General features: G+C 46.2%; 2 protein-coding genes across 3 annotated transcripts in view; both read left to right on the plus strand.

Annotated features, from left to right (window-relative positions):
• Positions 1 to 7,931, plus strand: part of B3GALT4 (beta-1,3-galactosyltransferase 4) — a 35,028-nt gene extending 27,097 nt beyond the window's left edge. The window contains exon 3 of the mRNA XM_088664188.1: positions 7,601 to 7,931. The gene's annotated coding sequence lies outside the window, so the exon portion shown is untranslated. The remainder of the gene's footprint in view (positions 1 to 7,600) is intronic.
• Positions 550 to 12,623, plus strand: LOC118078035 (uncharacterized). 2 transcript variants are annotated; one of them, XM_060271148.2, is made up of 3 exons: positions 550 to 847; positions 6,665 to 6,838; positions 9,556 to 12,623. In XM_060271148.2, the coding sequence occupies exons 2-3, from the start codon at positions 6,706 to 6,708 to the stop codon at positions 10,884 to 10,886; spliced, it is 1,464 nt and encodes a 487-aa protein (XP_060127131.2). In that variant the 5' UTR covers positions 550 to 847; positions 6,665 to 6,705; the 3' UTR covers positions 10,887 to 12,623. The 2 variants fall into 2 exon arrangements, with proteins under 2 accessions (XP_060127131.2, XP_088520223.1); XM_088664097.1 differs by lacking the exon at positions 550 to 847 and adding an exon at positions 1,621 to 1,739.
• The last annotated feature ends 1,025 nt before the right edge of the window (positions 12,624 to 13,648 follow it).

Consider the following 13,648-nt stretch of genomic DNA (forward strand, 5'->3'; position numbering starts at 1 on the left):
AGAATCGACACAGAATGGGGAGGGGGCAAGTTTTGGGCTCTGGGGGGGAGGAAGGGGGGCAGGTCCGTGTTCGAGGGGGAATCATAGAATCAGAAGAGACCACAAGGGCCATCCAGTCCAACCCCCTGCCAAGCAGGAAACACCATCAAAGCATTCTTGACATATGCCTGTCAAGCCTCTGCTTAAAGACCTCCAAAGAAGGAGACTCCACCACACTCCTTGGCAGCAAATTCCACTGTTGAACAGCTCTTACTGTCAGGAAGTTCTTCCTAATGTTGAGGTGGAAGCTTCTTTCTTGTAGTTTGAATCCATTGCTCTTCCTAATGTTTAGGTGGAATCTTCTTGAAAAAAGACTGAAAGCTGTTCTGCATGGCCGTCTCTGCAGGGACGTTGTGGTCTGCAAACCTTTCTTTCTCGGATCCCAGAGTGAGCTTTCAAGGATGCTCCCCATATGTGTTGAATGTTTCATCAAGATTCATAGAATAAAAAGTTGAACAATATGTAGCTGTTTCAAAGTACGGATCCATCCAACCCCCCCGGTCTCCCTTGTGGTCAGTCTGGATCAGATGTGGGCTCCCCTCTGGGCAGAGATGGAGGAGGGGGGAGAGAAGGGGAGCAGAAGCAGGAAGGGAGAAGGAGGGGCCGGCTCAGTACTCTTGGCTTTGCAAAGGGTTAAAAGGAGCAGAGCTGCATTCCTAGAAAGGATAGGAAAGGAAGGGGGAGGGGGCAAGGTCCTCCACGGCTAAATCCCCTCCCTCCCTCCCACATCCCTTCCTGCAAGCAGAGAGGAGGCTGCTTGATTCTCTCTCCTTTGCAAAAGCTTCCTGGGTGCCCCTCCTGGAATCCGGTGAGTCTCCCCTCTCTCTCTTCCCCTGAGGGTGCCATGGGGAGAAAGGGGTCCCAGGGGTGCAGGGAGGGTGAATGGGGGTCTCTGTTCAGATCATGCCTGGTGGGGGGAGACCCCCAAGTCAGGGAGCAGAGGGTCCTCCCTTGTCCTCTCTGCCAAGCCAGGGAGGGGGCCAGTTCGCGAGAGGTCTGCATCTCTGCTCTTCCTTTGGGTCCAGATGCTGCCTTCCTTTTGGGGGAGGGGGCTAACTGGGCATGCAAATGAACCCCCTTCAGATGGAGGGATAAGTCACATTTGCTAACAGAGGGTGAAGACAGATGGGAACATTTCCACATGGGAGGAGGAGCACAGGGATGTTATGGAAAATCCCGGGTTGAGAGACTACTCAACAGTCCAGCTCGTGGGGTACAAGTCCCTGCGGTCAGTAAAAGAAGGAAATTCCAGCCAAGCAATTTGGAGCCAAACAAGTTAAACATTAGGAAGAACTTCCTGACAGTAAGAGCTGTTCGGCAGTGGAATTTGCTACCAAGGAGTGTGGTGGAGTCTCCTTCTTTGGAGGTCTTTAAGTGGAGGCTTGACAGCCATCTGTCAGGAATGCTTTGATGGTGTTTCCTGCTCGGCAGGGGGTTGGACTGGATGGCCCTTGGGGTCTCTTCCAACTCTACGATTCTATGATTCTATAAGTGTCAGTAGACTTAGATCCCTTATTGTTGGGCAACAGGTTCAAACAGCAGCAAGTGAACCTAGAGCATGGGGTGACATTCACTTTTAAATCTTTCCCACCATGTCCCAGAATACAGTTCGCACAGCATCGTCGACACATCATCTTTACAAGCAAAATAAGAAAATTCCTTCCAGCAGCACATTAAAGACCAACTAAGTTTTTATTTTTGTATGAGCTTTCATGTGCATGCACACTTCTTCCTTCCAGCAGCACCTTAGAGACCAGCTAAGTTTTTTTTATTTTGGTATACCAAAATAAAAAACTTAGTTGGTCTCTAAGGTGCTGCTGGAAGGATTTTTATTATTATTTTGTTATGTCCAGGCAAGTCCTTGGTACAAGATTAACATAAGCAGACACATCAGGGCAAGACCCAGGTATAACAAGAGAAGAAGAAGAGTTTGGATTTGATATCCCGCTTTATCACTTCTCTAAGGTGTCTCAAAGCGGCTAACATTCTCCTTTCTCCCCCCCCCCACAACAAACACCCTGTGAGATGAGTGGGGCTCAGAGACTTCAGAGAAGTGTGACTAGCCCAAGGTCACCCAGCAGCTGCATGTGGAGGAGCGGAGACTCGAACCCGGTTCCCCAGATTATGAGTCTTAACCACTACAGCATAGGCAAACACCTTCTGAAATCCCACCACCCAAAGTACAATAGAACGTCCCTTGCATCTGGACCCCTAGGCAATAATAATAATAATAATAATTTATTATTTGTACCCCACCCAGGTTGGGCTTCTGCAGTGCTTGCCAGAGGTTTCTTTTGCTTGCAGGGCAGATTCTGTTAGGAATCAGCTACTTGGGGTTGTAAAGATTCCTTCCACAGTGGTACCTTGGGTTACAAACACCTCGGCTTACAAACACTTCAGGTTACAAACTCCGCTAACCCGGAAGTAGTACCTCGGGTTGAGAACTCAACCTCAGGATGAGAACAGAAATTGCGCGCCGATGGCAGTAGCGGGAGACCCCATTAGCAAAAGGGCACCTCAGGTTAAGAACAGATTGAATAAGTCTTGCATTGTATAGTAAACATATATAAACTCAAATGTTTCTATCTCATTTTTTTCCTTTCCCTTTTTTCTTTCTTGTTCCAAGGAAGATTTAAGAAAACAACTCAAAAGCAGGATACCGTATCCTATATAATAAAGTCCAAGTTGTCCCTGCGTCCAAGTTGTCCCGTGTGTCCCTGGGGTACTGCGCATGTGCGCCAGGAACACAGGGATTGGACAGCAGAGACTGCATGTGCGCACTCTCCCCCCCCCCGCCTCCTCCAACCGCCGCTCCCGGCCAGAACGTCAGGGAAGCGAGGGTGGAGGCCGGCGGAGACCTCCTCCTCACAACCCTCCCTGGCCCGTGAGAGGAGCGGCGGGAGGCCGCGAAGCAGCGGCGGCGAGGTAGGGGTTTGTGTCCCGCGTCCTTCCTGTCAGCGGCTGCGGGAGAGGAAGGAAGGAGGAGAAAGCAGCGCTTTCTCCTCCTCCGTTCCTGTCCTCCTGCCGCCGACAGCAAGGACAGGTCCCAGGGTTCGGAAAAGCGCTGCGCAAGCGCTTCTCCGAACCCTGGGATGTCTCCTTGCTGTCGGCGGCTGCGGGAGAGGAACGGAGAAGAAGAAAGCAGCGCCGCCGACAGGTCCCAGGGTTCTGAGAAGTGCTTGCACAGCCGTTATGGAACGGGCTGAAATACACTAGTCAAATATAACAAGTGTGATTTAGTCTTTTCTTGAGAGCGATCAGAAGTCTTTTTAAAGCTCTTTTTAATTGTATTCTCTTTTTGCCTTTTTTCTGTTGTAAGAGAAGGAATACAAAATGTAATTTAAAGTTGTAAAGTTGTATAGGTTTTTAAAGTATGTATAATAAAATTATTATTATTTTATTAATAATACTAATGCTATGGTCCATGGGGTCACGAAGAGTCGGACACGACTAAACGACTAAACAACAACTAAAAGAACAGTTTCAGGTTAAGAATGGACCTCCAGAACGAATTAATTTCTTAACCCGAGGTACCACTGTATACTACTGGTACGGAGCCTAAGAAGAGTCACTCTCTGCATCACATCCACTATTATCATTGTTGCTGCTATTTAGTCGTTCAGTCGTGTCCAACTCTTCGTGACCCCCTGGACCAGAGCACGCCAGGCACTCCTGTCTTGCACTGCCTCCCGCAGTTTGGTCAAACTCATGTTCGTAGCTTCGAGAACACTGTCCAACCATCTTGTCCTCTGTCGTCCCCTTCTCCTAGTGCCTGTCAAGCCTCTGCTTAAAGACCTCCAAAGAAGGAGACTCCACCACACTCCTTGGCAGCAAATTCCACTGCCAAACAGCTCTTACTGTCAGGAAGTTCTTCCTAATGTTGAGGTGGAATCTTCTTTCTTGTAGCTTGAATCCATTGCTCCGTGTCCGCTTCTCTGGAGCAGCAGAAAACAACCTTTCTCCCTCCTCCATATGACATCCTTTCATATATTTATCATATCACCCCTTAACCTTCTCTTCTCCAGGCTAAACATACCCAGCTCCCTAAGCCGTTCCTCATAAGGCATCGTTTCCAGGCCTTTGACCATTTTGGTTGCCCTCCTCTGGACACATTCCAGCTTGTCAGTATCCTTCTTGAATTGCATTGGCTTTTTTAGTTCATAACTAAATCCTTTCCTTTTACAATTGTATAAAGTTACATTTAGTTGGAAATATTGTTGTTGTTTAGTCGTTTAGTCGTGTCCGACTCTTCGTGACCCCATGGACCATAGCACGCCAGGCACTCCTGTCTTCCACTGCCTCCCGCAGTTTGGTCAGACTCATGTTGGTAGCTTCGAGAACACTGTCCAACCATCTTGTCCTCTGACGTCCCCTTCTCCTAGTGCCCTCAATCTTTCCCAACATCAGGGTCTTTTCCAAGGATTCTTCTCTTCTCATGAGGTGGCCAAAGTATTGGAGCCTCAGCTTCACGATCTGTCCTTCCAGGGAGCACTCAGGGCTGATTTCCCTAAGAATGGATAGGTTTGATCTTCTTGCAGTCCATGGGACTCTCAAGAGTCTCCTCCAGCACCATAATTCAAAAGCATCAATTCTTCGGCGATCAGCCTTCTTTATGGTCCAGCTCTCACTTCCATACATCACTACTGGGAAAACCATAGCTTTAACTATACGGACCTTTGTCGGCAAGGTGATGTCTCTGCTTTTTAAGATGCTGTCTAGGTTTGTCATTGCTTTTCTCCCAAGAAGCAGGCGTCTTTTAATTTCGTGACTGCTGTCACCATCTGCAGTGATCAAGGAGCCCAGGAAAGTAAAATCTCTCACTGCCTCCATTTCTTCCCCTTCTATTTGCCAGGAGGTGATGGGACCAGTGGCCATGATCTTGGTTTTTTTGATGTTGAGCTTCAGACCATAATTTGCGCTCTCCTCTTTCACCCTCATTAAAAGGTTCTTTAATTCCTCCTCGCTTTCTGCCATCAAGGTTGTGTCATCTGCATATCTGAGGTTGTTGATATTTCTTCCAGCAATCTTAATTCCGGCTTGGGATTCATCTAGTCCAGCCTTTCGCATGATGAATTCTGCATATAAGTTAAATAAGCAGGGAGACAATATACAACCTTGTCGTACTCCTTTCCCAATTTTGAACCACTCAGTTGTTCCATATCCAGTTCTAACTGTAGCTTCTTGTCCCACATAGAGATTTCTCAGGAGACAGATGAGGTGATCAGGCACTCCCATTTCTTTAAGAACTTGCCATAGTTTGCTGTGGTCGACACAGTCAAAGGCTTTTGCATAGTCAATGAAGCAGAAGTAGACGTTTTTCTGGAACTCTCTAGCTTTCTCCATAATCCAGCGCATGTTTGCTATTTGGTCTCTGGTTCCTCTGCCCTTTCGAAATCCAGCTTGCACTTCTGGGAGTTCTCGGTCCACATACTGCCTAAGCCTGCCTTGTAGAATTTTAAGCATAACCTTGCTAGCGTGTGAAATGAGCACAATTGTGCGGTAGTTGGAGCATTCTTTGGCACTGCCCTTCTTTGGAATTGGGATGTAGACTGATCTTCTCCAATCCTCTGGCCATTGCTGAGTTTTCCAAACTTGTTGGCATATTGGGTGTAGCACCTTAACGGCATCATCTTTTAAAATTTTAAATAGTTCAGCTGGAATATCATCACTTCTATTTTCCCGTCTATTTTCTCTTACTTCTTCAATGTCTTTTAATTTTAATTGGTTGTCGATTTCTGTTAACAGCTCTCTCTATATGGCTGCCAATTTATCTTTATATTTACTTTTTTCTAAGATATTGCTTCTAATGGGGAAAGCCACCGTGGTGTTTTCTGTTCTAATAAATCTTTATATTTCTCCCAAACTTTAAGAATCAAGTTTTTATGATTACAAAAACTTTTATGAACATTTGCCTTATAACCATAGATAAGCATGCCTCGTGTTGTAGGTAAAAAGGTAAAGGAACCCCTGACCATTAGGTCCAGTCGTGACCGACTCTGGGGTTGCGCGCTCATCTCGCATTATTGGCCGAGGGAGCCGGCGTATAGCTTCCAGGTCATGTGACCAGCATGACAAAGCTGCTTCTGGCAAACCAGAGCAGCACATGGAAACGCCGTTTACCTTCCCGCTGGAGTGGTTCCTATTTATCTACTTGCATTTTGACGTGCTTTCGAACTGCTAGGTTGGCAGGAGCTGGGACAAAGCAACGGGAGCTCACCCCGTCACAGGGATTCGAACCACCGACCTTCTGATCAGCAAGCCCTAGGCTCAGTGGTTTAACCACAACGCCACCTGGGTGTTGTAGGAGCTTCTTGTTTATTTTCTGCCCATGCTCTGGGGTTGCAGTTTTCAGGCTTGGGGACAAGATGGTGACTCGCTTTGGCACCAAGTTCTGTCCATAAGCCCCACTGAGTTCAAGGGGATCTATTCTCGGGTCACTACTGTGTAGACCATGCCAGCCTTACAAAGTGGGGTGAGGAGCAAACATGAAATTAGAACCACTGGAGATGTTTAGAAATGGGGCTTCTGTTGGGAAGGGGCTGCCCCATTTGGGCAGGAGAATATCTAGGGCAGGAGAATCCCTGCAGGGCCTCTGAGGCTCCCTTTGCTTCTTCCTCTCTCCCAGGACCCTGAAGCTTGTTTGGGCTCTTCAACTCCTCAGGAAGTATGAAAGAGACAGATCCTGCAAACCTAACAAGGATGGAAGGGGGACGATGGACTGTTGACCTGGTCAGGTTGCCTCCTGCATCCCTCCCCACAACCTCTGAGTGTTCCCTCCCTGGGACCTGCGAGAGATCTGGTGAGTCCCAGGGGAGTGGAGATGGGGACGTGGAGGGATGGAGCCGAAGAGGTATTGGGGCATCCTCATCTTGGGGGGTGGGGGGAGGCAGGCAGGCGGATGGAGATGGAGAAGGGGAGCACGTTTTCGGGCTCCTCCACCTGCCTGCCTGCCTCTGCCTTTGTCCTCTTCAGGCAATCTGAGCTAGGAATACATCACAGCTCCCCGGCCACCCCAATGTATTGGCAGCTCAAAAGGTCTAAGACCAGTACCGTGATCTGAATGCCCAGACAACGCACTGATCCATCGCGCAGCACTAGAAGGCACGACTCCTTAAAATACCAGTAACCTGATTCTGCTTTGCAGTTTGAACGCAGATGGGGCCTCCGCGTGATGCCTTTTTATTTTATTTTCGGAATAACCTTCTATTTCCTTTTAAAAACAAGGAACATAGGAATAATAAATAATGCAAACATGTAAACCATGTCCTCTCATGTTATTTGTATATATAACAGCAGAATAAATTTGCCGGAATATCTATAACATATGGTTCATCAATAGTGACACAGAGCAATGGATTCAAACTACAAGAAAGAAGCTTCCACCTAAATATTAGGAAGAACTTCCTGACATCTATGATTCTATGATTCTAGGTTGATAAGAATAGATATCCCCTTCATGGATCAATGCCTTGTCGTGGCGAAGGGGCTTGAATAACTCAGAGAAGCTATGAGCTATGCCATGCAGGGCCACCCAAGATGGACAGGTCCATCTTATATGCAGAATTCATCATGCGAAAGGCTGGACTAGATGAATCCCAAGCAGGAATTAAGATTGCCGGAAGAAATATCAACAACCTCAGGTATGCAGATGACACAACCTTGATGGCAGAAAGTGAGGAGGGATTAAAGAACCTTTTAATGAGGGTGAAAGAGGAGAGCGCAAAATATGGTCTGAAGCTCAACATCAAAAAAGAACTTACTAATATCACCAAAATAAAATAAAAAAATTAAAAGCAACAAGCAGAATGAAAAGCCATTCAACCATAAAGAGAAAAAATAAATAAATAAACACCAATAAAAAACCCCTATACTTCTTCCCAAATTCTTGTTTTAATATTGCCTTGCCTAGTCAACACCTTATAGATCAGTATATCTATTCTTGTTGTTGTTGTTTAGTCATTTAGTCGTGTCTGACTCTTCGTGACCCCATGGACCAGAGCACGCCAGGCACTCCTGTCTTGCACTGCCTCCCGCAGTTTGGTCAGACTCATGTTTGTAGCTTCGAGAACACTGTCCAACCATCTCATCCTCTGTCGTCCCCTTCTCCTTGTGATCTTTCCCAACATCAGGGTCTTTTCCAGGGAGTCTTCTCTTCTCATGAGGTAGCCAAAGTACTGGAGCCTCAGCTTCAGGATCTGTCCTTCCAGTGAGCACTCAGGGCTGATTTCCTTCGGAATGGATAGGTTTGATCTTCTTCAAAAGCATCAATTCTTCAGCGATCAGCCTTCTTTATGGTCCAGCTCTCACTTCCATACATCACTACTGGGAAAACCATACCTTTAACTATACGAACCTTTGTCAGCAAGGTGATGTATCTGCTTTTTAAGATGCTGTCTGGGTTTGTCATTGCTTTTCTCCTAAGAAACAGGCGTCTTTTAATTTTGTGACTGCTGTCACCATCTGCAGTGATCATTGAACCCAAGAAAGTACAATCTCTCACTGCCTCCATTTCTTCCCCTTCTATTTGCCAGGAGGTGATGGGACCAGTGGCCATGATCTTGGTTTTTTTGATGTTGAGCTTCAGACCATATTTTGCGCTCTCCTCTTTCACCCTCATTAAAAGGTTCTTTAATTCCTCCTCACTTTCTGCCATCAAGGTTGTGTCATCTGCATATCTGAGGTTGTTGATATTTCTTCCGGCAATCTTAATTCCGGCTTGGGACTCATCTAGTCCAGCCTTTCGCATGATGAATTCTGCATATAAGTTAAATAAGCAGGGAGACAATATACAACCTTGTCGTACTCCTTTCCCAATTTTGAACCAATCAGTTGTTCCATATCCAGTTCTAACTGTAGTTCTTCGTTTAGTCATCCCTTTTTAAACAATGACCAGGCTTGTCTGAACCACCCAGGCCTTCTTAAATGCGGGCTTCAGAGTTTTTAGGGAAATTGAGGTACCTTCTGTCAGGTTTGTTGTTTTGGCATCTGTTCGCATTTGATTGACCAAAGAGGTGCAATATGTCAGTTAATACCAGCCAACAAAGGCAGTGAATAGTAAGGCCTCACATATAACCTTCTTCAGTTCTTCCTCTCTCACAAGCATTCATTAACTTTGTTCAATAATGGATGTGAACCATGTATGTCCCCTTCGCTTTGAGTAGGGTTAGGGTCCGGGGCAGCGATGCAGAGTTAGCAAGATGTACGCTAACATGGCAGTGCAATTGCTTGGGGGGGGGTCCAGGTGGTGGGTTTGATGGTTCTGTTTCAGCTGTGTCCCAGTCACAGTATGCTGGCAGTGGCGTCCCGCTGGTTTCAAGAGAGTCGGGCGCCCCACAGGTGTGCTCAAATGCTGGCGGGTCAAAGACACCACACATTGAAAATGATATGAGGTTAGACTTCAAGGAGGTTGAAACGAAGCACTCTCAAGTCTTGCAGTGAGGTGGGGGGGGACTTTGTTCAATAATCTGGAGCTCCATTTATTCCTGAGGCTCTAATTGGCTTCTCTCTTTATTGCAGATGGTGATGAATTGGAAGGGAAGAACAAGGGGGAAGGGAAGAACAGAATCCCCATAGTGGAGAAGTCCTATAAATATTCAGAGTGTGGAGAGAACATCCGTCAGAGCTCCCAGTCCACGTCCCATCAAAGAAAGAGCTTCATTCGGAGGGATAGCTTTAATTCACATGAAAGAACACAGAGTAGGAAGAAATTGTATCAGTGCAGAGAATGTGGAAAGAGCTTCAGTTTCAAGAACAATCTCACTTCCCATCAAAGAATTCATACAGGGGAGAAACCCTATCAGTGCTTGGAGTGTGGAAAGAGCTTCAGTCGGACGGATCATCTCACTTCCCATCAAAGAATTCATACTGGGGAGAAACCCTATCGGTGCTTGGAGTGTGGAAAGAGCTTCAATCGGAAGGAACATCTCACTTCCCATCAAAGAATTCATACTGGGGAGAAACCCTATCGGTGCTTCGAATGTGGAAAGAGTTTCAGCAGGGGGATCTATCTCACTTCACATCAAAGAATTCATACAGGGGAGAAACCATATCAATGCCTGGAAAGTGGAAAGAGCTTCAGTGACAGGCTGATTCTCACTTCACATAAGGAAAATCATTCAGGGGAGAACCCCTATCAGTGCTTGGAATGTGGAAAGAGCTTCACTAATAGCTCCCATTTCACTTCCCATCACAGAATTCATACAGGGGATAAACCCTATCAGTGCGTGGAATGTGGAAAGAGCTTCAGTCAAAGTCACCATCTCACTTCCCATCAAAGAATTCATACAGGGGAGAAACCCTACCAGTGCGTGGAATGTGGAAAGAGCTTCAGTCTCAAGCACAATCTCAATTCCCATCAAAGAATTCATATAGGGGAGAAACCCTATCAGTGCTTGGAATGTGGAAAGAGCTTCAATCAAAGCAGCGCTCTCACTTCCCATCAAAGAATTCATACAGGGGAGAAACCCTATCAGTGTGTGGAATGTGGAAAGAGCTTCAATCAAAGCAGCTCTCTCACTTCCCATCAAAGAATTCATACAGGGGAGAAACCCTATCAGTGCTTGGAATGTGGAAAGAGCTTCAATCAAAGCAGCTCTCTCACTTCCCATCAAAGAATTCATACAGGGGAGAAAACCTATCAGTGCTTTGAATGTGGGAAAAGCTTCCGTGAGGGGACTGAGCTCTCTTCCCATCACAGAATTCATACAGGGGAGAAACCCTATCAGTGCTTGGAATGTGGGAAGGGCTTCACTAAAAGCTCCAATCTCTCTTCACATCAAAGAATTCATACAGAGGGAAAACCAAATAAGAAAAGTAATAAAGCAAAAATTATTAAACAACCCTTATAAAACCCAATTGCATAGAAAATAGGAAGTGGGGGAGAATAATTAAAAATACCCTTTATCACTTTTGTATCATATATCATATGATTTGTCAACACATAGGAAGGCAAGCTCCCCAGCTCTCCCCTGGGTGCCCCCTTCTTCTCCCCATCTCCCACCCTGAGAGATCCTTCCTTCCCTGTGTTCCTTGCAGGTCCCTCCCACCTCCAACACTCCTCTTCCTATGTGTGTCCTCCTTAATTCAAAATAAAGGAATCTTAACATTAAAAATATAAAAAGTAGATGAAAAGGAAACTCCCGTCTCCATCTGAAAATCATCTGTTGCAACATTTATTCAGAATATGCACTCCAAAATAAACCCAGTTGTATTTAGTATCCAGCCTTTTCCCCTCCCCTTCAGCAAGATGACCCTTTTCCTACATTTCCCTCCCTAGCCCAGCCTTCAAATCTTAACCACTCAGACAGTGCAATATGACTCTTATAATGATTGTCTCATAATCCACATTAGTATTTATCCAGTTTCTAGGGCCAGTTTCTATGAAGCCTTTTTAAAACCGTTCCAACAAATCTCAGGCAAGTCACAATACAAAATTATTGTCTCTTTGAATGTTCATCCAATCCTGCTTCCTTTTCTTTCTTTTCCTAATCTTTGGACACTTTAATCCACTGGGGATGGGGAAGAAGGCATCTTAATTCCCTTTCCTCAGAGTTTCCCTCTACAAGACCATAGCTTGCTTTGTGAACAGTTCTGCCTCTCCCACGGACTCCTTTCCAACGACATCCCCCTCTGTCTCTTTTTCTGGGACCCGTCTGTTGAAGATTCATTCCCAGGGTCTGCAGTCATGGGATTGTTGTCTATCACATGACGGTGTATGTTTTTCATTCCACAGTGTGGGAAGTGACGGAGGCAGGATGTTTGTGATACTGTGATCAATGAAGTGGGACTATTATCCTTTGTTCTTTCTCTTTGTTGAGAGAGGGAGCCATGTTGCAGTGCTCAGAGTGTATTATATGTAAATAATGTAATTAGCCAAAAGGCTGAGTTGCTGAGGCCTGTTAAGCAAACTGTGAAGACTTTGCGGATCCCTAAGTGTGCTGATGTCTCCAAGGCATGAGTCGCTGTGATGTCCAGGTTCGAAAAAGCTTTTGAAGCTCTCGATCGATTAACCAGGAGGGAGAGAACATGCCAGTCGGAAATATGTCTTTACCAAGGTCATACTCATGTGTGGGGACACTCCTGTAACACCGTCTTGGTCTTCAATGTGAAGGCGCTTCATGTCTGGATGGAGAACAGAGCTGCAGAAGCTTCTTTGGAGTGGATGCATCTGGTTCTCAATAAATCACGCAGAGGGAGGCAAAGTTCATTGGCAAAAGAAGAACTTTCTACTGCAAATTTTTCAGCTTTGTTACTGATAAAAACTTCAGGAAACTTAGCAGACATGAAAGTAAAAAAGAGAAACCAGCCCACTGAGCTGACAGATTTATCTTTCTGGCTCAGCGTGGTCTTGAGATAACAAAAGGCAAATCATAATATATCCAGCTGCCTCAGCAGAAAATAACAGAACCTTCCGGAAGGAACCAGTATTTTCCAGCATTTTCTGGTTTCCGCCCTCAAGACTTTAGCCATGACATTTTGTCCCATTGCCAGAAAAACATATTTAGCTCCCTAGTTTCTATGGCAACACTTTTGGGGATGTGGCTCTTTCAGGCCCATTTGTTTTTCAATAAAGGCCTATCTTTCCACTTGGAGACTTCCTCCTTCTCTTGAGGGTTTCTGTGGGTAACCTCCAGTCTAGAAACCACATTTTGAATTTCCCCTACATATACATGACTGAATTTTTAAAATAATTCTAATAGTGATTTATAATGAGACTGAAACACTAAAATTATTGGTAGAAACAACTCTACTGTGAAGTTCAGGTTACAGATGGTTTGGGGGGCGGGGACAACATGCCGAAGCAGAGCCCATCTTTTTCACAGGATTCTTTTTAAACTTGGGAATCTCTGGATGTGATCCCATCTCTACAGCTCCCATAAACACCACGGAGAAGGTGGCCGGAGCCTGAAAGGCGAAATCCTTGGCCTCGAACGCAGGCCTCAGGGATGCTCCCCCCGTTTCCCCCATGGAGACCTGGGACCCCTTCTCCTTCTGAAGGGACCTCCGAGGAGGAAGCCAGGGCAGATCAGTCCCTGGACCTTGGAGGCGATTCCTAGACTCATCTGGAAAGTGCCATATCATGTTCCTTTCCCCATTTGCCAGGAGCCTATTTGGGGTTCCTCCTTCCACACCCCAAGGTTCCTCCAAGGCCCTGGGGAAGGAAACTGAGGCAGACGTAGCGATGGCAAGAGGAAGAGCTCTGGTTGATCCCCAGGGTGGATCTGGCCATTGCAGCTCCCAGGAAGCCTTGAAAAAAGGCAGGAGACCCTCAGCAGAGAACAGCCAAGTTTGGTTCTCCACAATGGCTTCCATTGGAGAGCCAGTGTGGTGTAGTGGTTAAGAGCTCGTAATCTGGTGAACTGGGTTCGCATCTCCGCTCCTCCACATGCAGCTGCTGGGTGACCTTGGGCTAGTCCCACTTCTTTGAAGTCTCTCAGCCCCACTCACCTCACAGAGTGTTTGTTGTTGGGGGGGGGGAGAAAGGAGAATGTTAGCCGCTTTGAGGACATCCTGAGCAAGTTTGCAGATGACACCAAATTGGGAGGGATGACTAATACCCCAGAGGACAGGATCACACTTCAAAATGACCTTAACAGATTAGACAACTGGG

Source organism: Zootoca vivipara, chromosome 2 (assembly GCF_965207765.1).
Source record: "Zootoca vivipara chromosome 2, rZooViv2.hap1.1, whole genome shotgun sequence".
In the NCBI taxonomy this organism is placed as follows: Eukaryota; Metazoa; Chordata; class Lepidosauria; order Squamata; family Lacertidae; genus Zootoca; species Zootoca vivipara.

Excerpts from the sequence above, each read along its gene's own strand:
- LOC118078035 (XM_060271148.2), top strand. The coding sequence starts at position 6,706 with ATGAAAGAGACAGATCCTGCAAACCTAACAAGGATGGAAGGGGGACGA. Across the intron at positions 6,839-9,555 it reads TGGGACCTGCGAGAGATCTG|ATGGTGATGAATTGGAAGGG; the intron begins GTGAGTCCCAGG and ends TCTTTATTGCAG.